At 42.2% G+C, this 26,154-nt stretch overlaps 1 protein-coding gene across 6 annotated transcripts in view; it reads right to left on the reverse strand.

Moving 5' to 3' along the window:
• The window catches only part of RBM20 (RNA binding motif protein 20), a 168,795-nt gene that overhangs the window by 39,448 nt on the left and 103,193 nt on the right, over positions 1-26,154 (reverse strand). For all 6 annotated transcript variants that reach the window (XM_053307619.1, XM_053307617.1, XM_053307616.1 and 3 more), the window contains exons 2-4: positions 4,339-5,494; positions 1,549-1,610; positions 589-683 (exon numbers count right to left, since the gene is read on the reverse strand). In XM_053307619.1, the coding sequence (XP_053163594.1) occupies positions 589-683; positions 1,549-1,610; positions 4,339-5,494 (1,313 nt within the window). The remainder of the gene's footprint in view (positions 1-588; positions 684-1,548; positions 1,611-4,338; positions 5,495-26,154) is intronic.

Here is a 26,154-nt window from a genome sequence, read left to right on the forward strand (position 1 = left end):
CAATTTAAAGGGGTAGCAGAATGGTCTCAAATTGTGCCTTTTGCAACAAATATCCTGAAGAGAACAAACAATGGCTTCTTGGTGGGCTGATTCAGACTTTCCAACAGTTTGAACTCAGATTATTCGTTTATTCATTCAGGATGTTTAACTTGTTCTTCAACTTTAAAAGTTTTGAAAGTGGCAAGTATTTAAAAACAGATATAAATACAATAATCAATACAAATCAGAAATCAGTATTAAAACAGAAACAGTATTAAAACCATATAACAGCAGGTAAAAAAACCAATCCAATCTTTATTATGGTCAAAGGCCAGCAAGAGGTAAAACAACTAATCCAAAGCAGGAAAGCAATATAAAACACCAGATAAAAACATCAAATAAAATGAAGATCAAAGGAATGAAATGAGACACTGTTTATTTATAAGCTTTATATTAATTAAAAATATTTAGAGTCTGGTAACTCTGACAGGTCTATGGAAGAATTCCACTTGGAACTTATGCCAAGTGAATTCATGCAACATGAGAGCTCCTGGACAGATTATCTAAGGCATTATTGGAAGAGTTGCTATCAGAGGAGATATAATTTACCTTCAGTTCCAGAAAGATTAAACACAGATGTGTTATTTGGAGAAGAAGAGTGTAACATTCCTTCTGCTGAGCTGAACACACACCGAATATCAGTGCTGAAAAGCAAAAAGAGCAGAAATTCAGAAACATAATAGGAAATACTCAAACAGATCCTGATATACTGTAAATACGGATTATCTTGAGATTTCCTGTACTGTACCATCTTTTAAGAATTTGGGCTGAGGAATTTCAACAGAAATGCCAGCTCACTAGCACAAAGCCTGAAATTATTGTTATTTCAGGGGCATTACACCAGTGCTGTTCAGAACTGGAATGAAGATAATTTTTGCTATTGGTTTATCTGAAGAATCCTAAAGCATTCCAGCCCATATGCATTGAGCAAGGAAGTGAACTGGGAGTAAAAGAATAGAGATTAGGATTGTCATAAACAATGTTGATCAATATGAAGCTAGGAGTCTCCAATGGGAGCTTTATTTTATTTTTATGTATTAAGAAAATTTATGTATCACTTTTCAACAAAAAGAGTTCACAAAGTGATTTATACAGCAAAGGAATGAGAAGATTTTTTTAAAAATTGAATCTTTTCTCCCTCTGGTCAGAACACCACTATACATGAGATTGTGCAAATACATATATTAGAGCACCTGATATCAGATTTGGCACAAGAATTCAATTGGTGGTGATTTCAATTCACCACCAATTTCAGTGGTGAGACCTTAGTATTCAAGGTCACATCTTGATATCACATTTGTCATGCATGTATCATTTGTCAAAGATGCATGTCTCACATAAACACTCATGCATAGGTTCTATTTCCATGGTTAGAATTTACATCCATTTAAAGCTTATTCCTGTGACATAATGCTTATGCTTATTTTTATAACTTGAAAACAATAAACATACAAAATGTACTAAAGATGTCTGTTAGATTATTCACATTTTTATAGGCTCAATACTTACTTTTCTGAGAAAGCCATGCATTTCTGAATGTGAAGATTCCCTTTAATGTGTTGATCCCAGTCCTAAGTGAAAATATTGAGAAAAATATTATACAGTATCATAAATAAAGTATAAAAATAGAAATAAACAAAGCAGACTGATTTGTAATAGCTTGTATAATCCACTTAATTTTAATGGAGGATTTTATATCATTCAGAACCTCACGAAGAAACAAAGGATTTTGTATTATGAAACACCTTACAGCAACAAGATTTTCTACTGTGAAACATGTTAGAGCAACCAGGAGGGGTAATAGTCTGATATGAAGTCATTCCACACAGTGTGGGCTAAATCCAACTAAATTATCCAATGTGTAGCACTGCAGGGCACTTTGCAGACTCCCTAAACCCAAGGCCCAAATACCCATAAACTTCAGCTACAGTTCAGAAACCTCCTGGCAGTACAAGTGTGCTTAGGAGAAGCAGTTCCAAAAGCTCTGGGTCAGAATTGGGAATTCATTATTGACTGGATGCTTTTGCAACTAGTCATGGCATTACAATAACAGTCAGCCTTGAAATAAGGAACTGTTGAATGCAGGTCCTGGCTACAAGCTGCTTATCCTATCCAGTAGTATCACTGGAGGAGCACTGCAATCAGGCTGCTCATTTTCTGGATCCTTGGTATGGACTGAGGTTTGTGAGTTGAGGGAGATTTGTGCAGTACCCTACATACACCTGGAGGCTGTTCCCATGTGCAGCTTAACCCAGGCTGGGTTAGGCTACGTAGGAGAACTGCAGGGATCGGGCCCAATCCAAGTGGGTCAGTGCCACCTATGGTGCATTGTGGGATCTCCAGAAGCTGGGATGAGTCCTGGCCTCTGTTTACCAATGCTGCCAGGAGCAGCAGGGAGATTTCTCTGTGCTGCTCCTTACAGCACTTGTCGTGTGGGCGCACCACTTGCATGCCTTCGGGGCTGTGAGTAGGGATGTGCACGGTCCGGAGAAGTCCGGACCGGCACCGAAGGGGGGCCTAGTTTTTAGGGCGGGGAGGGCTTGCTTAGCCCTCCCGCCTCCTTGCCCCCGCCAGCGCCCGTATTGTACTGTATAGGGGTGCTGGAAACCAGCCCCCCCCGCCGCCGCAGCAAAATAACCCCTAAAACCAGCCAGCCCTCCCTCCCTCCCAGCTACCTGCCCGCCCGCCCGCCCACCCACTCACCCAGTCGCTCACCCCGGTGAGTCACCCGGTCGCTGGATAAAAAGCGAGAGGAGCTCCGGCACAGAGCTCCTCTCGCTTGGAAGGCCTCCAGCAGAATGGTGGCTTGCGCGCGCGCACATGCGCGCACCGCAAACCACGCCGTTCTCCGGAGGCCCGGTCTACACGCCGGGAAAGGGCCGGGTAGACCGGGCCTCCGATCGCTGGGTAGACCGGGCCTCCGATCGCCGGAGGCCCGGTCTACCCAGCGATCGGAGCCCCGGTCTACCCGGCCCTTTCCCGGCGGGTAGACCGGGCCTCCGATCGCTGGGTAGACCGGGCCTCCGGCGATCGGAGGCCCGGTCTACCCAGCGATCGGAGCCCCGGTCTACCCGGCCCTTTCCCGGCGGGTAGACCGGGCCTCCGGAGAACGGCGTGGTTTGCGGCGCGCAAGCCACCATTCTGCTGGAGGCCTTCCAAGCGAGAGGAGCTCTGTGCCGGAGCTCCTCTCGCTTTTTATCCAGCGACCGGGTGACTCACCGGGGTGAGCGACTGGGTGAGTGGGTGGGCGGGCGGGCGGGCAGGTAGCTGGGAGGGAGGGAGGGCTGGCTGGTTTTAGGGGTTATTTCGCCGCGGCGGCGGGGGGGGCGGCTGGTTTCCAGCGCCCCTATACAGTACAATACGGGCGCTGGCAGGGGCAAGGAGGCGGGAGGGCTAAGCAAGCCCTCCCCGCCCTTAAAGACATACCCCCCACCCGGACCCGAACCAGGCAGGGCCGGACCGGTCCGGCAGTTCGGCCATTCTTTGGAATGGCTGCTGGACCGGTTCGGACACACCACTAGCTGTGAGTGGTCATCTGGGGGAAGGTAGGTTGAACCCTGCCTTCCTCTCATGCACGATCATGTGAACAGCCACAGTGTTGTGCAGTACAGCATTGTAGATCAGTCCTTATGTTTGTAACTCTATCACAGGAAGTTTTCTAACTCAAATGCTTCAACTGAATAGATTCTGAGGTTCAGGATGTAGAGGACTTTGCTGTGTTAACCAGACAAGTTTAACTGCAGTTTAACAGTTGCTTTCATTCCAATGGGTCCTGACAAAACTTTAAAATTCTACTCTCAAAAGTAATTTGAATACAAGGGAAGTGCTACATTTATCAGTTATCACTCTATAAACATTTTTTGCACAGTATATATCCAACAGATGTTCCTAGACATGGAAGGAAACCACATTGCTTTCACTGAGATATAAAGTATGCTTACAATTACAGCGTCTTCAAAAGCTTTACCTAGATTCTGGGACTCTATCTCAAATTTGTTTTCTAACCAGTATTGGCCAAGTTTGTTTATAACCGGTATTGGCCAAAAGTCATATCGATATAACTCTAACAGAATTAGATAAGTGATATAACTTGTTCAGTAGCACCACTACTGTAAAGCCAGAAGGAAGGCAAGGTGATTCTCAGAAGCTAATCAGTTTCCAGAAGTAAGTAAAAACCCACAAGTAAAAACAAATTTGACAGGGTTTTAATAGTAATAACTGCTACTAGAAACCCCACAGAGTTATTTTACTGAACCACACTTTTGAGCATAAGCAGCCCCAAGTCTGTCTAAAACTTACCTTTAGATCAAAGACCTTCTTATCACATATAGTACAGATATGGGGGAAGCAAAGTGGTGTGATACTGTGGAAATCATTTAGATCATGAGACTGAAGAAGTCTCATTGACAAATCTGGTGCAGTTGGTGTTAGTTCCTGCTTCGGTTTCATCCGTGAGTTCATGAAATTTTGTTTGCTGCTATTGGCTCTGCTGAAAGCAAGAGGAGCACCAGCACTAAATTTTGTGTCAGGTGTTGGTTCTTCAGGATTATAGAGATCATTCCTTATTTCATACGGGACACTTGTTGACGGCCACATGCTGGCACTGGGCACAATGTCAGGCTTATTTTGGCCAGAGAACGTAGAAGGATTTTCCCACTGATTATTTGTTTCTGTTTCATGTATAACAGGACCTGCCTCTCCTTTTTGACTTATAACCTGATGAGAATTATGTGGGTCAGCAGCAAAGCTCAAAGACTGTATCCCAGTTGTATGCTGGCCTTTAGAAGTAGCTCCATAAAATTCTTTCTGAAATCCTGGTTGGTTGTCATGTTTACCAAAATGACCTTCATAAGTTCCCCCTGCAGAGGAAGCTGAGACTGAATGAGACCCACTGGTTACAAAGCCATGCTGGCTGCACTGTTCAGCATCAGAGGAAAATGCTTGTTTACCGTAGTCATAAAATGCACCAGTTGCAGAGGAGATGCCAGTCTTATTTAGACCCATGACTACAGCCTGTTGTCCAGCTGTCTGAGATATCACACCTCCAAAAGGATTTATGACTACAGCATTTGGGTTTTGATTTTGTAAGTTACTTACAGGCCCCAGATTCCCACCTGGTGCTGCCAAGGTGGGGTTCTGTGCTGGAAAATGTATTCCACCAGGTGGGAACCTAGTATTGGCAACCCCAGGCCCTCCCACATGTCCCTGAGGAGTGTTAAACATGGAAGGATGTCTTAATTGGTTGAAGAGTGGCTGAGACATGGCCACTTTGGAGAGAACTTGATTCAGGACTGTTGCAGCTGCTGTGTTGTTGGTGACTGCTGTCTGAGCCAATTTTAGCCTGTGCAGGGTAAGCTGGGCTTGTAGCTGAGCAAGCTGAAGACTCGCAGGAGAAGGAAGCAGAGGATTCGGAGTGCTGACAGAGAATAGATTCTTGTCCAGAAGCTTGGCAGCACTGCAAAACAACAGATGACAGTTTAAGTTTGAATTTCTATTTAATAGTATGCCCTTGTCACCAAATCATGACTAAGTGGTAAGATGCTACCTTTGATAGTTATCCTTGCTAAACCTCTGGAAGGAAGGAAAGTGATTTATGACATACTGTTAACCCAGCCCATCCTCTAATGTGTCTGGAACGATATTCATTTCAGGGATGACGCTACAGGCGATCAGTGTTCCAAAGATTAAAAAGTGGGCTCATGTTCATTTTAGACCCCATCCAAAAACCCACTTGAAGGACTTCACTGGACTTTAATGAATTTAAAATCCAATATTCTCATTTGTACTCTAGACTGTCCTCATAGCAGTTAAGCTAGTAAAAACTCCCGTCTGACACCTGATGCAATTAGTATAAGCATATTATGTATATTAGTCACTGTCATCTATAGCAAAGTTCCTGGTTTTGTACACAATAAACATACAAGTGAAATACACTGCGTTGTAAGGACTCTGGTTAGGATTGCTAAGCTGCCATTCAAGACTGCTATTAGAATTGCTATTAGAATTACTGCTATTAGAATTACTGCTGTTAGAATTGCTAAACTGCCATTGCATTTCGTTTCCACCTCACTTGGATAACACTGTACACAATATCATTATCTATCTATCTATCTATCTATCTATCTATCTATCTATCTATCATACCGCCCAAACTTTCGTCTCATATCATTGCTGTAATGAACATGATCATCAGAGCAGATCCTACTATCTCTTTTTACATAGGGTCTTACAACATCTAGCTAAAACTCTTCCGCTAGGATTTACCACAGAATTTCATTGCTGTCACTAGATCGCCATGGATGATAAAGCTCCCCTTCAAATAGAGTACTTAGGAGGTTATACCATACAGTTCTGTGACCATTCTCTGCATACAAGATCTTTTCAGCTTTCTGATAAACACCGCAGACTGTTAATGAAACTTAAACTTCTAAAAGCACAGGATTCTTATTAATCCTGTCTTGATACATCTGTTTATGTGCAAAATTACACCAATATAGATAATTTTAAAAGAAAAAGAGGGGGGATAACACAGGCAGATAAAACCATTGATAGGTATAGGAAATTTAGAAAAGAACACAAACAATTATTTTGTATTCAGGCTCAGTACTGGTGGCAGTTTCCTGACCTAGCACTGAAGACTACTGCAAATTACTAGGCTCGGTATCAATATTTGAATAACTGGATCAGAATTATGATAAAACAGTGGTACATATGCTGGTAACCTCCAGGTTGGCAACTGAAATGCACTGTATGTGGGACTTCCTTTGTACATAGTCCAGAAACTACAGTTGGTGCAGAGTGCAACAGCCAGACTGATCTCTGGGATAAACCAAAGAAACTATGTAACACTGATCTTAAAAGAACTGCTCTGGCTGCCAATATGTTTCTGTGCTAAATACAAAGTGCTGGTTATTACCTATAAAGTCGCCCTTAGCGACTTGGGTCTCTAGGGTATTTAAGAGAACACCTCCTTTGTCATGAACCCTCCCACCTATTAAGATCATCTGGGGAGGTCCGCTTACGGCTATCACCGGCTCGTTTGGCAGCTACTCAGGACCAGACCTTCTCTATGGCAGCTCCAGAGCGCTGGAATGCACTCCTTGTTAAAATCAGAGTTTCTCCATCTCTGGCTGTTTTTAAAAAGATCCTTAAGATGCACCTGTTTATTCAAGTTTTTAATTAATTTTAATTGGTTTTATAATATAAAATGTACCTTTATTTATAATTGGTTTCATATCATAAAATGCATCAGTTTACCCTGTTTTTATATTTGCTTTATTTTAACTTAATCACACCGCCTAGGAATGCACATGTGATTTAAAAATATTATTTAGCAAATTTATTTATTTAGCAAATGTATTGACCACCTGACTTCCTTAGATTCGAGGCTGTTTACATAAATTAAAACAACAGTGGGGAGAAAAGATAGTAAGTGGGGGGAACCCCCCACATACACAAAAAACTAAAAACCTGGCAGAATAGATAAGTTTTCAGAAGCTTCTTAAAAGGTCAGAAGGGAGGGGGCATTACGAATCTCAGGAGGCAAGGTGTTCCATAAGGAGGGGTATGCAAAGGCCTTCCCATGAGCCTGGGCCCCATGCACCTCCCTTGGGCTTGGAACTCTGAGGAGGCCCACCTGAGATGACCCCACAGGGCAGGCTGAAGTTGGGAGAGGTGGTCCTGAAGGTACACAGGTGCCAAGCCCTGAAGATTTTTATAGGTGATAACCAGCATTTTGAATTGGACCCAGAAGGGAACTGGCAGCCAATGCAGTGACCTCAACAAAGGTGAAACATGATCATATTTTCTGCTGCCCATAAGCAACCGGGCCATGGCATTTTGAGCCAGCTGAAGCTTCCAAGTTGTCTTCAAAGGCAACCCCAGGTAGAGTGCATTGCAACAGTCCAACCGAGAGGTGACGACGGCATGAGTTACGGTTGCCAGGGCCTGCCAGCCGAGGTAAGGCTGCAAATGGCGCACCAGACGAAGCTGGGCAAAGGCTCTCCTGGCAACGGCTTCCACCTGTTCCAGCAGGAGCCGTGAATCCAGAATGACCCCCAAATTGCGAGCCTGCTCTTTCAAGGGGAGCGCGACCCCATCAAGGGAAACACCCGAAACCGGAACCTAGCCAGATTGAGAACTGAACAAGAGCAACATTGTCTTGGAGAAATTAAGCCTGAGCTTGTTTTGACCCATCCAAACTCTTACAGCTTCCAGACACTGGGCCAACACATTCACAGCATCCTTGGATCGGCCCAGGGTGGCAATGTACAACTGAGTATCATCAGCATACTGATGATACCTCGCCCCGAACCGATGGATGACCTCAACCAGCGGCTTCATATAGATGTTAAAAAGCATGGGAGCAAAGATTGAGCCCTGCGGCACTTATCTATATGATAGATAAATAAATAAATAGATTGTCAGCATTTCCCCCAGCAGGCACATAACAATAGGAGATGTGGGACACACACACACACACACACACACACACACACACACACACACACACACGGGCTGTTGATGCCTGGCAGCCACACCTCATCATACCCTCTTCATGGACATGGAACTTGCATGCCTCCGCTATCCCATCATCCATCCAATTGCCCACTTGCTGCTGCCTACCTCCCTTTGCCAAGAAGTAATGCAGATTAACAATGTTACTGCACTCATGCCTGTTCTCCCAGGGATGGGGCAGCATGCTTGTACTAGTACAGTGATGTTATCTGACAGCATTGTGGATGGCAAAGGATGGACAGTCTGTGGCAAGTGAGTGAAGGGCGAGTGGGCAGTGTAAGCAGCAAAGGAAAGCAATGGCCACCGGCTCAAATCTCACCCCAGGACCACCCTCAATGCTTGTTTCCCAGATGTGTAATTTCCGACACCTTCACCATGGGGAGCCCCTCCCCCCCTCTCCAAAAGGATACATATATTTTTGCTTTGGGGAATCTTGGCCAATGAGGCTGAGGTAGGGGAACTGTGCTACTTGTATATTTGGTACTAATCAATGGGAAAGTTAGCTCTGAATCTGGCTTCTCCTGGTTTGTGGGATAGGAAAAGAATAATTAGTTGCCGGGAAGGTAGATATTCCTTAAAAATGCCACTTACTGCTGGACACTAATCTATCTGGAAGTATAATGCAACTGAAAGTACAGCTGGTGGAAGATCCCTTTGGGCTTTTTCTTCCTAGAAAAGAGAAGATATTTTTCTTCCTAGAAAGAGCATCATCCTGCTTTTAAAGGGATAGACACCAGGGCCAGTTTTAAAGGGTTAGATACTTGGTGTCTAAAATTGTAACCCAAAAGGAAATTCACCATAACAATGCTTATTTGTTCATTTTTTAAAGTGCAATTCTTCCATAACATTTATATTCTCATCCCCACTTATTTCAGTACAGGAAAGCCTTGATATTTGTGGGGTTTCCATTCCTGGCTAGTGCTGCAGATACTGAAACTGAGTAAATGGGGCAATGGAATCAAGGGGTTTAGGTTCCGTGTGTGTGTGTGTGTGTGTGTGTGGAACTGGCTGAAAAACAGTCAAAAATTGAGTTTCCCCCCTCTTTTTAAGAAAAGATATTAGCCAATAAACCTTCCCAAAATACAAAATAAAGCACTGCAAAGTACCCTACCATGCTCCGCAGGTCCCCAGCAGTCCCTCAGTGCCCCCCAAGGCTGAAAATCAGCAAAAAATGTTGGACCCCCATTTTTACATATAAATTGGCTGAAAAACAGCCCCGAAATACAACAAAAGGCACAGCAAAGTGCCCGAGCTCCGGGGGTCCCCAGCCATCCTTCAGTGCCTCTCAAGGGCTGAAAACTGCATGTTAATTTTTGTTTTATTTCAAGAACTGAGACCAAAAAATGGCTCCTGAAATAAAACAGGCATCTGGAAAAGATATCTGAGGTCCTTTACGGCCACCCCCAACCTATGAATACACAGGTTTAACCCTTTATCTGCTCCCCTCACTGCATATACCGAGGTCAAGTGTCCATTACCTGACCGCGGATACGTGAAAACCGCGGGTACTAAACCTGAGATTAATAAGGTTCTCCTGTATGATGACTGCTTGGGACCTGAGTTAACCCCAGGCAAAAGGGCATTTTCTGAAGTGGCGGTTCCTTACTTCCTTTGAAGTGATAATTCTCTTATATTTAGTAGTAGGACTGTTTTATGGGTGGGCGTTATTTTCAGTCATTTGATCTTTTATACATATAAATTGTATTGTTAATATTCTACTGACATATCTTCATGATTGTTTGTTTTATTTTTACTTCTAGTCTATTGACTGCAATAAATTGACTACCGACATATTTAGTATGAGGAGACCAAGTGTCTCTGTTCAGTCCAAAATATTATTTCTCCCAGTGGTTCTTGCTCAAGTCTACCTTGTGTTTCTTTTCAGATTGTGAGTCATTTTAGACAGGAAACCATTTTCTAAATATTTTGGTTACATAAATCATTTTGTGAATGTCGGGACTTTCCTACAATGCCCAGCAGGGTGGGCACTTACCCGACCGGGTGGAGAGCAGATCAATAGCCGGGGGTTGCCTGGTCATGCATGAAGCCAACGGCAACCATGCTGGGAGGCGGGGAAGCCAGGGGAAGCCAGTAGGATGGCTGCCCTTGACTGGGCCAGAATGGCCCGGCAAGCTGTTGCCTGGTTGCAGCCAGGAGCTAGGGGTGGCAGCTGACCCTGTGAACATATATAATGGGCTTGAAGCCCGTAATGAGAAGGCCTGTGGACATGGAGGGTGGCTGCCTGTATAGGCTCCCAGGGAGGAGCAAGGCATTCCCTCTCCCTAGCAGATGGAGGAGGAACAGAGTGCTTAGAGCCCCCTCCCCATCCTTCTGCCTGTATGCCCAGGGGTTCTGAGGCTTGTTCAGAGGAAACGCTACGCTGAACTTTATGTAACCTATTCTGTGAACTACAAAAACATTTCACATACATAGTGTGAAAAGCAGTATATAATTTTCTTAACAACAAATGTGTGCAGAACTGCAGCCAATATTACTAAGGGTAAGAAAACAAAGCTGTTTTATTTGCAGTTTTCTCCTAGAGTGGCTCAAACACATTTACACATAAAGGACATTAACACATAAACAAAATACTTTAAGACACTGATGTTAGATTTGCTACTTTCCAATTTTCAGATACCTGATTATGGTACTATAGCGTTGTCATTACCTGCGGTACATTTGTTCATTCATTGTGTCATGAGATGATTGCTAGACAGATTGGTTTTACAGGAAAGAAGAGGGCTGATTTTGCAGTAGCAAACATGAATAGTCCTCTTTGCAAAGCATTTGGATGGGTGACTACATGTGAGCATTGTCTGCTGTCAGATATTCCTCCTAGGGGACTGGGCCATAGCTCAGTGGTAGAGCATCTGCTTGCATGCAGAAGGTCCCAGGTTCACTCCCTGGCATCTTCAGATAGGGCTGCCTGAAACCTTGGAGAGCCACTGCCAGTCCGTGTAGATAATATAGAGCTAGATGGACCAATGATCTAGATAGGTATAATACAGCTTCCTATGCTTTTCATTAAATTTTAAGCTGTACTCTGGTGAAGCTGAAACAAACCTCCAGAAGCATGGTGAGCTCTGTAAATTTTGACATGACAACTAAAGTTACCTACTAGATAGCATCCATAATGAATAGCACAGTCACCTCCTCTCTTAAAGCCTGGGGGACCTTGGGGGTCATTTCAATGGGGGGTGTTATATGTGAAAGGAAGAAAGGTGCATATCAATGTAAGTGCTCATGTAGCCCTTTAAGAAAAGATTTTCATCAGAAGTTAAACTGAATAGAGCAGAAGTTGCTTGCAATCTGGCCTAGTCAACTTCACTATTCTAATGATTTGTATGGGGCATGGAAACATGGATATAATTAGGAAAGCAAATCCTTCAAACTTCAACCAATGAAGCTCTCCTCTCTGCTTACAATGAAAACTATAAAGTCAGCTGGATCAAGGATGTCTTGATTGTTGGTAAATCACTCCTACTGCACTAGACTAGACAATAACTTTCAGTCCGTGCTGTGCCCCAAAATCCTCTAAATAGGACATATTCCCAGATAGCAAGATTTAATTTTTTTATCTATGCAAGCAGGTGGCAGATGCATGTGAATGCCATTAAGGAAAAGTCCATGGCCATCTCCCAAGAGGGTCCTGGAGGCCACAAATGTTAAGTTGGTTACCAAGGCTAATCAAAATGTGTGGATCCCTGTCTATTCACATTAATCCCATGAAAAGATCATGGGATTAATGAGCTTGAAATCCCATGAAAAGATCACAAGTGTTTCCTCACTTCTTCTGTCTTCACAAATCTTTGAACAAATAATTTTTGTCAAAATTAGGCATCATGAGATCTTCACAATTAAAAGCTATTCTTCATAATCAGCTATTCAAAAAGATTTACTTGACTATTATTGTAACATAATGCATATTTTGGAGGGGGAACTTTTAGATTCATACTTGCACACCCCAGAGGGTTCCCACTGATACTTCCACATTTAGCAAAAGGTGTATAAAGTAATCAACATAAAGTATTCATAAATTTCATTAAACCACGAAACTTCTTTGAAATATGTGGGAGGTAAAATTGAGAGCACTACCACACTGAGTAACTCATGGAACATATAAATGACTATCCTTTGTCATTCCAAGTAAGTTGCATAATTCCAAATCCAGAACATTTGTTTTATAATGTGGTAATTGCAAGTTACACTCTGCAAGCAATACATCCCATTGTTTAGATGAAGTCAGTTTGATATAGAGGAATGAATGCAGCTGCTTTCCATATTTTCAACGTTTTGTGGGATTTTACACTGTTAGCTGTCTTCATTGACATATGCAATAAATAATCAGCATACGTCAAATGGTTGCAATTTGTTTCTACTGTTCTTGAAATACTATTAAATTAACAAAAAAGGATTTTGAACCAATCACATTGATTGTAAAAATAAAGTTATTTATTTAAATTATTTAATTTATATACCACCTGACTCCAAAGGCTCTAGGCGGTTATGCTCTCTCTTTACTTTGTGCGCTTGCATATCATATTTGTAGTTACTAATACGACCCATTTACTAAAACAGGGTTCAGATCTTCACCTATAATAGAGATGATACCTGTAAAAGCTCTACAGCACTATACACTACTGGATCTGTAGGGATGTGCACGAACCGAGGTTCATGCACTGGTTTGGTGCTGCGGGGAGCAGAGCGGTGAGTAGGATCTTTTTAAAAGTGAGAGAGAGGGGGGAAGGAGTGAGAGAGAGGAGAGCAGATCCTTATCTGCTCTTTGCAGTAGCATGCATCTTCCTATTGAAATGGCACTCATCCTAAGAACCTCCGTGCAGTGCCAGCACACATATGGAATCCGTACATGCGGGTTGTTAGGATGAGTGCTTGTTCCCGCTGCATGCAGGAAACTGCTCTCCTCTTTTTTAAAAGATCCCACGCCACTCACCTCCCTGCGGCTCCAGAACAGTGCATGAAACTCAGTTCGTGAACACCCCTAGTCTCCTGCCTTGCTGCTCCATTAGCTCCCTTTCCTTTCCTTCTCTCCTGACTGCTGTAGTGCAAAATTCATATTCTGCTTCTGCAGAATACTGCAGGGAGAAGAGGTGGTGCTGGGGAACAGATACCAGCTGGATACTGAAGTTGGAGGAAAAGAACTGGCTAAAGAGATTGTACCTCTCCCCCAGGTGAAGACTTAGCACGGAAGCTAGCAAAGTCAGTTGCCAACATTTGTTTCTAGAATTGATACAACTTGTTCATTCAGGTTGTTTGGTTTTTTAAACATTTATATCCCGCTCTTCCAAGTAGCCCAGAGCAGTGTACATGGTTATATTTATCTTCACGACCACCCAGTGAGGTAGGTTAGGCTGAGAGATGCATGACTGGCCCAGAATCACACAGTGAGTTTCATGGCTGAATGGGGATTTAAACTCAGGTCTCACCGGTCCTAGTCCAACCACTACACCACATTGTCGGCGAAATGAAAAATGTCACTTCCAGACCAATGCATTCCAGTGCTTTCCACACTGTCCTCTGGTCTTTTTAGATAGTTGATAATTATTATGATTTTAAACATAATTGCAGTATCAACCTGTCCTATGTAAACTGACTGGCAAAGTGTTACTTTTTCAACTGATTTTTATGAGTTGGCCTTTTCATTTGCTTGTTAAAAATACAATCACTCGCACACAATCCTACACATAACCTGTTTCTTTAAGAGGCCAAATTTTTGCCCTTTCACTGTACGTAGGCTTTATATCAAGATATAAATTCATGTCAAGATCTGAGGGTGCTCAGCTTTCCAGGATTGAAGCCCTTATGCACCAAACCCCACCATATGTGGTGCAACTGGAAATCCCAAGCATGTCATCGTTTCTACTATAAAATTAGGCACACTCATGCCTCATTATATGCTGTGAAAAATAAGACTCTGTAGCTAGCATCTGGAATGTTACATTTTATATTTTGCTATGTGGGTATCAAAACAATGACAACTATTGTTTTACTCCTTATTCATACCAAGTGTTCTTAAAGCAACACAACTCAAAACTGTGGTAATAAACATTTACTAGCAATTTTAAAATAAAAAAGTTTTGATCCATTTGTTATGAATTTAGAGGAGCAGTCATATTTTACTAAGAATTTAATTCAATCAGATGAAAAGGACATACAACAGTAGGCACAACTCCGAATAGTTCAGCAGCTGCAGCAAATTTATAAAATGTCCAGCTATTTGTTAAACACGTGGAATGAGCATCTGAAAAATATAGTAAAACCATTCATCCTTTCTGCATGCTGTCATAGTAAGTTCTGAATGCACCAGGGGCTTTCCATACCATAAATAAACAAACCAGTTAATTTGAGAGGACTACGCTTTCCCTAAGGACAATCTTTTAGAATGCAAAGCTTGATTACAGGAGCAATATGAGCTACTCAGCTGGTAGGGGCAGCACGTAGAATAGCTGCTGCAGCAAAAGCAAATGTTTGCATAGAAGAAGAGAAGGTGAAAGGTTAGTGGCCTACAGCATAATGTTTGGTTTTGGTTTTTGCGGCATCATTCAGTTTTTGAGTACGTGTGACCAATCGCCTAATGACCTGGGGTGGTTCAGACGTTACTTATACTGTAAATCCCCCACTTAAAAAAATAATCTGGAGGCCAGGAGTGGAGTGAACAAGACATTGACACATCTGATTATTCAGAACCTTGTTTCCAGAGTAAACTGATAAAACTGGTATGCATTTAACCATTCAGAAGTGATAGTGACACATTTAAAGATTAGTCTGCCAATAAAAACCTCTCTCAGATTATCTTCAGTACACTTCTTAACCAGTATTCCCTCTAATCTTTTTCATATTGGTGCAGAATGAGTTTTGTTCTGGGCGGCAGTATCAAGACAGTGTGTGTGCATGTGCGTTCAGAATGGTGCCTTCATGATTTAACCTGAGCAGGTTATAGAATTAACTGAGCGGACATAAAAGAAACACACACATGTGAGTGCGCAGACATGCACATGCCTTAGAGGGAACACTGTTCTTAAACTTTAGGTTAAGAAATCAAATGGTCCTGGAGTATCCTGGACAAGGCTCTGGTTCTATCTGGCTCTATCTGGCAAGATAGTGCAAACTATCTTTCCTCTGTACTCTGCTCTGAGAATCGTACCTTGTCTTTCCCACCTATATAAGCACTCTTCCATCATTAGCTAGCCAGTACCACCACTGCTCTCAGATAGTTCTAGTATGCTATCCCCTGCTAACTGGGCAAAGAGGCACCTTTTACCGTGGTGATTCTCTTTATTTAGCAGGGGGAGAGTAACTGGCCCTATCCACCCCCAGCACAATACCTCCAATGACTGTTGCTGGTGTCTATCTTGTGTTTCTTTTTAGAATGTGAGCCCTCTGGAGACAGGGAGCCATCTTAATTAGTTATTATTTCTCTGTGTAAACCGCCCTGAGACATTTTTAGAAGGGTGGTATAGAAATCAAATTATTATTATTAATAATATTCTTGTTTCTCATAGGTTACAAAGAGATGAGAAGTGGGAGATTTGTGATTAGAATATACAGAACTGTTTTTTCAGACTTAAAAGTTTCAGTAGGGGAGTCATATTGGGACCATGAGGCTGGGGAAGAGGGTCAAGCCCTTTCTATGTACAATTTCCCCAAATTAGACCCTGCCCATCACAAGTCATTGCATGCCCCGTGAGTGAATATGATCAACATTTCTTATTTGGAAATCAAAGGCAGCATCCAAATTAAGGCATGCAAGCAATTTTTGCGAATCCCCTGGCAAGTACTGTGTAAAAGCGCCACTTCAAACCAGGTTTCCACCAGGTAACCACTGGCAGATTAAGGGAGAAGCAGTAGAGATGACTGCCTATGGTGGCAAAATTTCCCCAGCAGCAAATTTTGTTACTGAAAAAAAAAAATGTTTAAAATTGCCGCCATGCAGGAGCGCAGTGGCAAAAGCTCCCTTGCACCTGCCTGCCCCCCAGATTATGATGGTGGTAGGTCAAGACAAATTTGGCGGTGGGTCAAGATGGCGGTGGGTCAAGATAAGACAAATTTGTGGGTGCACAGCACAGAGAGAGCAGCAGTACTCCTCCTAACCCAAGCCCATCTACCTCCCAAATGACTGCAATCACCTGGTTTTGGACCTTTCTGCACACACACGTGTGCAGAAAGGCCCAAAGTCGGGTGATTGCAGTCATTTGGGAGGTGGGTGGGCCTGGGTTAGGAGAGATATTGCCGCCCACAAATTTGTCTTGCTGATTTGTCTCCCACTGTCATAATTTGGGAGGCGGGAGGGTATGAGGGAGCTCTTGCTGCCGCATTCCTGCACAGCGGCAGTTTTAAACATTAAAAAAATCGATGTAAACTTTCCCCCTCCTTCCGCCCTTGCCACTGGGGCAGCAAATTTTTGGCCTCCTACAGTTGGCTAAGAGCTTAATCCACTCCTGCAGGTAACTAGATCAGGGGCATAGCAAGGTTGAATTGGGCCCAGAGATGAAATTTTAAAATGCCCCAAAGTCCCCTCAAAGTCCAGGACCTCCACACACCCCAGGCCCCCAAGGATTTATGTCTGATATTTCAAAATAAGTATGCTGCCTGGAAATATATTTCACTGAATACACACATGCACACTTCACAATATATAGTGATATACACTGAATACTATATATTTGTGCTACTTTTAATGCCTAGAACACACTAGAAACACTAATTATTAAAATGACCCCCTCACTGCAGATTAGCAAAGGAGACTTTCAACCATGCAGTGTGAGCCTATGTATGTTTTCTCAGAATTCTGAACAAATTCAGTAAAGTTTGATTCCAGGAAGTTTTTCATACGGGGCTTGTAAAGCCCTTTAACACACATCTCCTACGGAATGGAGGTGCTGCATTCACATGTTGGCCAGATTTACCCTGAAAGTCCTGCGAGTTATTGGGGAGCAGTTCACACGCAATTCAGATTTTTCACTATTCGTTATTAGAGTGTAGCCTGATTTATATCCAGAGTAAAAGACAACAACACTATTTTGCATTGGTTCTTCGGGACAACTTCAGTTTCGCAGTAAAGCCTCCCAGTAAACTTGCAGTAAAGCCTGCTGTGTGTAAAAGTCCTAAAGAACTCACTAGCAAGGAAAGCATGTCTACTTAAAAATAAACTCCAATGCATTCAACTATCTGAGATCCTTCCCTGGTAAGTGCATATAGGATTGCACATGCTCAGGGATGTAAACCAAACTAATTTGTGCTCCCAGCATATTTTGCTCCCTATAGGAGACCAGTAAGTCCCACTGAAGCAAGGAAGATAGGCGGGGAGAAATAGAGAAAAGAGCAAGAATTAGCACCATTCCTCAGGAGAAAAAAAAAAGGGTGGGGGGAGAATGAAGAATCTGTCTCTTCTTGGTAAAATTTTAAGATAGATGAGACATGCCCTAGTCTGCCTCGTTCTCCTTGCTCCCCAATGTGGAAGTAGGGCTGGTTGTGGTCTCTCACTGTTCTGAGATAAAAACCACTCTCTGTAGGTGCTCAGAAGCAGAGTCATCCCTAGTGGGGTGTGGGGCAAATCAGCATGTGCAGGGCCTCCTTAACATTTAATATAATTACAGAATCATACTGACTGATGACATACAGTGTAAATAGTGTGAATGAGGTTTTTAGACATGTCCAACCAGCTTGGCATTTCTAAAGAAAAATAAAATAAAATAAAAGCACATGAGACCTTCTGGGTTGCAAAACAACTTGAACATAAGTGCATTTATGAATGAATGAATGAATGAACAAATGAATGAATGAATAAAAAATTGTTCCAGAAGTTTTTGTAATTTTCTGCCATGAAACAAGCCACTTACAGGACTTTTTAGATAGTTTTTTTTTAAAAAGTCAGCAAGTTTTCCAATCCGTTTCAAATTAAATATTCAGAGACTTCTCAGTCTCCCCCCCCACCATATCAAAGCCCTACAGCAAGCAAGCAGATCTCTATATATGGGGGGGGGGGTTTACCACAAAAAGGATGGTAGAACAATCACGTTCTACCTCCATTCCTGGCAAAGGCTGGGCTGGCTGGCCTGGGCATAGGGTCTGCAGAGAACTGTGGTGGGTAAGGGCAGCCAGTGCTGGGCACTCTGCCTGCCTCCTTCCTTCCTTCCTTGATGCCTGCCTGCACTTGAGTTCAGTCTTCAGGGAGGCCTGCATGGAGGCCTCTCTGGAAGCCCCGCCCACCCGCCGATCAGCTGAGAGGCGGAGAGAGAAGGCGCTCTAGCAGCTTGCAGGCTGCTTAGATTGCCAGCAGGAGGGCAAGCAGGAGAGAAGGCGAATAAGGCAAGGGGGACTGGCTGAGTGAGGGGCCTTGGGGTGGGCGGGTAGGCAATGGGGAATCATGTGACATGTCTCGGGGGGGCCTCCAGGCAGGGGGGTCCCCAGACAACTGTCTCCCCTTGCCCGATCATAGTTCCGCCCATGAACTAGATGCTGGACCACCTTGTAATAGCTCTGGAAGCCAGGAGTCTTGAAAGCAAATCCAGCCCAGTGATGGTCTTACTGCATAGCATGGAAGCCAGATTTCCAACCTCAGATCCATCTCTCCCTTCCTGAGGTCTCATCTCCACTCAGAACAGTTTATACCTCTCCTATTCTGCTTTCTCTCCCTGCTCTCTTTTTTCCAATTCCACTTTCATTTTCCTTGCAGCAGCTCAAGTTCAACCATCCTGTAATCTACACTGAACCAGCCTTCAGATCCATTATTACACCTGCTCCCCTGCAGTCAATATTCAATGCCCAATTATTGTACTGCTGTCTTTCTTAAACATTTCTTAAAAATTAAAAACCAAGCCCTGGGCTCCAACTACTCCCAGAGGTACTTTATGGTGATACTTCACTATATGTACCTGATCCAAAGTTATGCATGCTTGTTAACTTGGTGCTAGTTAATCTGGGCCTGTTCTACAAGATCAATAGCTGCCTGTTTCCTTGGCCGGTCTGGATGCAGAAGAGATGGGTTCCCTTAACACCCCAGTAATTTTATGAGCTTCACAGAATATTTTACTCAGAAGTAATTTGTTATCTCTGCCCAGATACACAAAATAGGTGAACACTTAAGACACATTAGTCAGAACCAGTGTGGTGACAAGTTTGCCCAACTAGTGATCACTTCTGTATTGTTAACATCTGGCCACATCATTTATAGAACTCATATAAAATTACCAAAGTCATTTCTAGTGTCTTTCTCTGCCTGCCTATTATCATGTGAATTGCTTTTGAACTTCCAAAAAAGAAAAAGAAAAGGTTTAGCACTGCATTTGATTTCATGATCTAAGAAAAAAGACACTGACCACATTAACCACAAGGCACATTTCATCTCCAGTTATATTTTCCACTTTTCCCCCCCAAACCTAGCAAATAGAATCATGTGCTGTAGTAGTACTTGTAATATCTTAAAATTAAGTATTTTTAAATTTCAAAAAATGATCAAAATATTAAGGTTAATGTAATTCAATTGTGTTTTCTAAATTTAATATTTTCTAATTCAAAATTAGGAAATATTTATATGTACAGTGAGACTCAAAAAATGGAGAATGTTTTCACAGCTCTTATCGCGCTTGGAGAAAAAATTGCAAGATGTTTGTAAACTGCTCAGAGATGTAAGTTTTGAGTGGTATAAAAATATGTAAAAAAAAATTTAAAAAAAGATTGAGGCCAGCTCTATTGCAAACATTAAAACACACACAACAAAAACAGTATTCAATCATCATGTCTACATCCATTGTACAACTGCAATTAAAAACAATGGGTACAACCCACATTAGCAGATATGTCACTGGGTTCTATATGCAATTTTCTGCCATTTCCAAACCTTTGATGGAGTGGCACTTCATAATCAGAAGTCATTTATGCTAATAGAAGAATTGTGGGAATACTAGGACCTCTTCTGCTCATAGAAGGATCTCTTGCATAAGTGCAAGGAATGTATGATGGTGTGTTGCTGTGCCAAAGATTTGGAAGCTGCCCTTTGACTCTCAGTGAAATCCTAAGAGCTATCAAAATTATGGTGATAGTTCATCCAGACTGCTTAAAGACCCGTCACTGTTCCAGAATTCCAGGCAGATGCTGACATTCTGATTAAGGAAGCACTCTCAGTCAAAGGTTTCCCCACTTCCTCAGCTTGCGTGGAGGGAAGCAATTTTCACTGATTTTCCATGCTTCTCTAAGTGGCCCTATCCACCCCCAGCACAGTACCTCCAGTGACTGTTGCTGGTGTCTATCTTATGTTTCTTTTTAGATTGTGAGCCCTTTGGAGGCAGGGATCTATCTTATTTATTATTTCTCTATGTAAACTGCCCTGAGCCATTTTTTGGAAGGGCAGAGTAATCAAATGAATGAATGAATGAATGAATGAATGAATGTTCTGTACCTTCCAAAGAGATGGCCCTGAGGGCTGCATGAGCCTCAGGGAACCATGTGAAAATCACACTCTGCCCATGTGCTGCCCAAGTGTGGAAGTCTCTCACAGTGTCCTTGCTTCCATATTCAGGATGTCAGCTAATGTTTTCTAACAATTTCTTTACTTTTTCCTGAATGAAATTTTGAGTTAAGCGTATTTTAAAGTGTTTCAAAACAGGAAAGGACATCATTTTGCTGTAATTAACATTTAGTGTCACACATGTGGCACATAAATAAAAAAATTAGAATGATGCAGAGAAAATAAGGGTGATACAATATCTGAGGAATTAAATTAAAAAACATATTATGTTTGTGTAATGAATTTTTCATGTCACATTTTGCTTTCAACACAAACCATATTGAACACTTAGGCAGGCAGGCTTTGAAGACAAAATGGCAATCAAAAACAGCAACTTACTGAAGGATAGCTATGTTATTCTGTTTTAGGAAAAACAACAAAGACCACAGAAGTAAACACAACTTTTGTGACACCTTAAAGACAAACAAGTTTATTATGGCATAAACTTTCATAGATTACATTAGATTACTTGATTACGGTCATTGACCAGAACCAAACTTCCATAGACTAGAACCCAGTTTTTCAGATTAATGTTATAATCTAGTCTATGATGTTTTATGCCAGTGTTCTTTTATGCCAGTGTTTTAAGGCCAGGGGGCTAGTGGCAGCCCCCACCAAACCTAAGTGAACCGCCCCCCCCCCGCAACTAATTATTGGTCCTGTGAGAAGATTCAGCCAAACCAGAGTACTCTGCACAGTCCCCCCTGACACTATATGGAGGTGACCATTCTTTCTGTGCAGTGCTGTGCTGTGCCTAGTGCCGGGGATCTCCTTTAAAGGAAACTGAGTCCATCTGAGCCCCTGCACCATCCAATTACTTACTTAATTACTTACTTAATTAATTATAATAATGGAATCAATCTTTTATCAAATGCAGTTTTTGTCACTGTTAGCAGGTATGTTTGCAATGTTCAAAGAATGTCAGACTCCCGTACAAACATCAGCCTAAAAATGTTGCACTTTTATTTTATGCAGGGGAGAATGTCAGGGTCACTGAAAACTAGTTCCACAATCAGGATTAGGAGGTGATGGCAGCTAACACTGCACAAACCATTTGTGTATAAATATACTGGCTAATGCAGATGGTCATGTTTAACTATCATAGACATACCAATGATTTTAACAGCATGCTCTCTATTCAACACACCACTTCAAAAATTGGCAGCACCTCACTTTCCCCCCTCTCTGTGCAAAGCCTATCTTCTAGCAAGTGCATGTGCCAAATGTGGGACTGTTACACTTAACCTGGATCATCTTATTCTTATCATTCTTGGAGGGTTTTCTTTTTAAGTTCACTTAGAGCTGACTATTTAGAATGCAGTGTTCTATAAGTATTGCATTTATTTAAAATATTTTGATTGCACCTTTAAAGAAGCAGCTTACAAATCCAATTACAACAAAGAACAACAATAGTTAAAATAAAAAAATTAGATTTTAAAAAAACAAGACAAAGAGCAATACAATAATAAGTTATAACAAGAGAGACAGCTAGTAGAATTTTAATTATGGCAAGGTTGAGTAGGACAGACTTAGTCTGGTAGACTACAAACCAATAAAAGGAGGAGTCGGGTGAATTTGCTCAAGGAGGGAATTCCATGACTGAGATCCAGTCATGGAAAGTTTCTCTCTCTCTCTCTCTCTGGAGTCACCCTACCTGATTTCCAAAAGCTGAGGCATTCAGTGAAATGCCTCAGAAGAAATTCTCCTTTATCAGGCAAGTTCCCATGAAAGACAACAGACTTTTAAATATCTATGCCTCAGAACAATTAGAGCTAACTTCTCCACCACCATTGTGCCTATGCAATGACATCCAGCAGAATTTTTCCTAGTAGTAAGGGGTCCCCTTCATCTTAGTCTGTAAGATGATCAAGCAGAGTCCTCTTCTTAAGTAACTTCTTTACTAAGCATTTGTGCATGAAATTGCCAGCATCTACTCCAGCTGAATTCAGTTTAGAACCAGAATGTTCCTATAGCTTCATCTGGTCACTACCGCTAGGATGAATTTCTATTATTGCAGACTGAGGGTGCAGAGTATTTGAAGATGTGTGCTCTATTACCTGTATGCTCAACCATGCCCACCTTTGACTGTAAACATCTAGCCAACAGGATACAGCTGATGAGACCAGAGATGGTAAATAATTTATGGGCTGCTCCAGCCACACAGAAAAATACCATTATTGTGACCATTGAAAAAGACCCTCTTAGATAAGCTCTCCTTGGACACAAGTGATTTTTCCAACTATCCGCTGGTGATTAATTTCCGTGGGGGGTGGGGAGGTGCTTGAACAAGTGATAGCAGCCCAAAATTAAACATTTCTGGATACTGGCTTTTAAATACCATTTCGACCTGGCTTCTGGTTGACCATCTACATTGGAAGTGTGACAATGAAGTGTAGTGTGTCCCTGTTGATTTTCCTGGGCCTGTCAGCATGCTCAACCAATACCACTGATCAGGGTATCCTTCTGGATTATTATCTGCAAAAAGAGTTGGGGATATTGTATACTGGAGGTTTTAATCCTATATAGAGGCCAAATTAAAGAAAATGTTGCAATGAGCTACTGTTCAGCCCCATGATATTATACTATGGTATTCCACAGGGTTCAATTTTGTCCCCCATACTATTTAACATCTATGTAAAATAACTGGGAAAGGTAATCCACGGTTTGAGAGTTGAGTGCCATCAAAATGTGGAAAATACCCAGCTGCATGTGTCCCTCTCATCTAATACCGATACAGACATGGAGGTCCTGAACGGATACATCAGTAATGGACTGGATGTGTGGGGCGGGGTGGGCACACCTGAAAGCTTAATCAAGACAAGTCAAAGATGCTGCTGCATCAGTGGCTTACTTGTCTGCAAAAGTGGTGTTCAAGATCAGGTTCACAATTTTGGGGTGCTACTCAATCTGTGCCAGTGCCCACATAGTTTATAATGCCTTTCATCAATTATTTCTGGGGAACCTGCCGCACCTCTCTTGGGTGGAGAGGGGAATAATTACAGTTATTCATGCTCTGAAAACATCTAGACTTGATTACTAGTACAATGCATTACATTTGGGGTGCTTTGGAAACTTCAACTGATGCAGCAGTCAGACTATTATCTGGGACTGACCTCTGAATAGATTACTCTTTGTGCTGAAAAATCTACACTGTCTTATATTTTGTTTCCAGGAACTATTCAGAAATGCTGGCTTTGAACTTTAAAGTCCTAAATGGCCTAGGGCTAGATCTCTAAAAGACCACATCTTCTCATATTCTCCAGCCATCAACTGAAATAATATTCAGAGACCCTCCTCTGTGTACCCCCACCTTTGGAAGTTGGGCAGATGGCTATCCAGTGAGAAGGCATTTTCTGTGGTGACACCCAAACTCTGGAATGCACTCCCTAAGGATATTTGCTTGGTGCCATTACTGATTTATTTTAGGCTCCAGACAGTCACAACTGTCTTCTCATGCTTCTACTAGTACTTAAGATCCTCTCATCTGGGTTAGCACTGCCTTTTATTTTACTGTCTAGGCTATCCCACTCACTCCTAGCCACCCTATCTTTAAAATTGTTTTTTCCCATTTGAAAGAGGATGTCTAGTGGTTACCTTCCCTGATCAAAAACAAACTCTTAGCCTAAACTTCACTCTAAAAATGGTTGTGCCCACACCTTCACCCACTCATCCATACTTTCTATTCCTTGTCTCCCACTCATTTACACTTTCTCATGCTTTTCTTCCCCCCCCCCCTAACCTGCAGAACAAGTAATGATTAAAACCACTTTCTCAGTCTTAATCATTTGAGAGAGAACGGGGAGAATGCGCACACACACATACACACACATTGTTACCACGGGAGCTTGTTTGGGTGTCAAATATAAACTTTGATGCACTCACTTGGCCTCTCCCTACACAGGTCTTTTCAGACTGTCCCTAGCATTTATTCAAGGAGAGTCTTGCTCTTCCGCAGCTTTTGTTAAAGAAGAAGTTCATTCCCCACTTTTGAAAAGCACAGTGGCACATCCTATATTTTGTCCCTATTGTCCACCTTTGTCAAGTGTGTTTAACATAATGCCTTCAGGCAAGAATTTTCCTATATCTGGCGAAGTCACCATCAATCAGTGTGCCTTCTGGGTAGCCAGCCGCGTATATCAGAACCATCATCCTTTCTCCCATGTCTTGGCATCAGTGCCTCCATTTTACCCTGCTTTGACCCACACCTCCATGCCAGCTTTTGCTAGCTGAGTCTGCTCAGTACTTGGGCTGTGAGGTTTCATTCATTTTTTGATTTCATTTTGATTCCTGGACCCCTGCCCGGTCTTTGGATCACCACTCCTGCCTTTCTGCTCCGAAGAAGAGAAGCCTCAGCATGTCTCTCTTGGAAGGAGTGAGAAGGATAACCCCTATCTTTAAACCCTCCTTTCTTCTAATTTCTCCTAAAATCCAAATCTGTTTGTTTCCCTTTCGCCAGCCTGACAGTGAACCTAATTTGAAAACTCAAGCCAAATTGACTCTTTGTGAGCTATAATTTTGTAACTTGCTGGTTTTGCTGGTCTATATCAGTTAAACACTATTGCATAGTAACTATTATTTTTCTTTTCTATATCCCTAATCCCTCAAATAAAACCTCACTGTGTTTTGAGTTTAACCTGTCCATTCAGTTCTTTCTGCGATTAAAGCTTTGAGCAAAATTATTATGAAAGTGGACTGCTCCATTTAAAATAGTTAATTCTCCCACACAAAATGTAGCTCAGGTTCCCTCCAAGTCCCTGGGAGCAGTTCCATTAACAACAAACACACACACATCATTTGATACTGTCCAAAGTCAGCCACCTCTGGGCATGGACTATGGTTGAGCAGTTGCCTTGTAGCCCTACAGGACCCTAAATGTAAAGCTTGCTTTCACCACTATCAAATACTATTTTTAAGCATAGTTTTATTTTAATTATAGTTTAAATATGTTAAGAAGTATGTGCATGTCAAGCTTTAGATACAATCGGTTTTATTCTTCTTTCTTAGGTTCGAACAGAGGACTGAAGATTTCCAAGGAATTGAAGACATACATTTTAATCTTTTAATATAGGAGAATT

This window comes from Hemicordylus capensis, chromosome 3, assembly GCF_027244095.1.
Source record: "Hemicordylus capensis ecotype Gifberg chromosome 3, rHemCap1.1.pri, whole genome shotgun sequence".
Classification (NCBI taxonomy): domain Eukaryota; kingdom Metazoa; phylum Chordata; class Lepidosauria; order Squamata; family Cordylidae; genus Hemicordylus; species Hemicordylus capensis.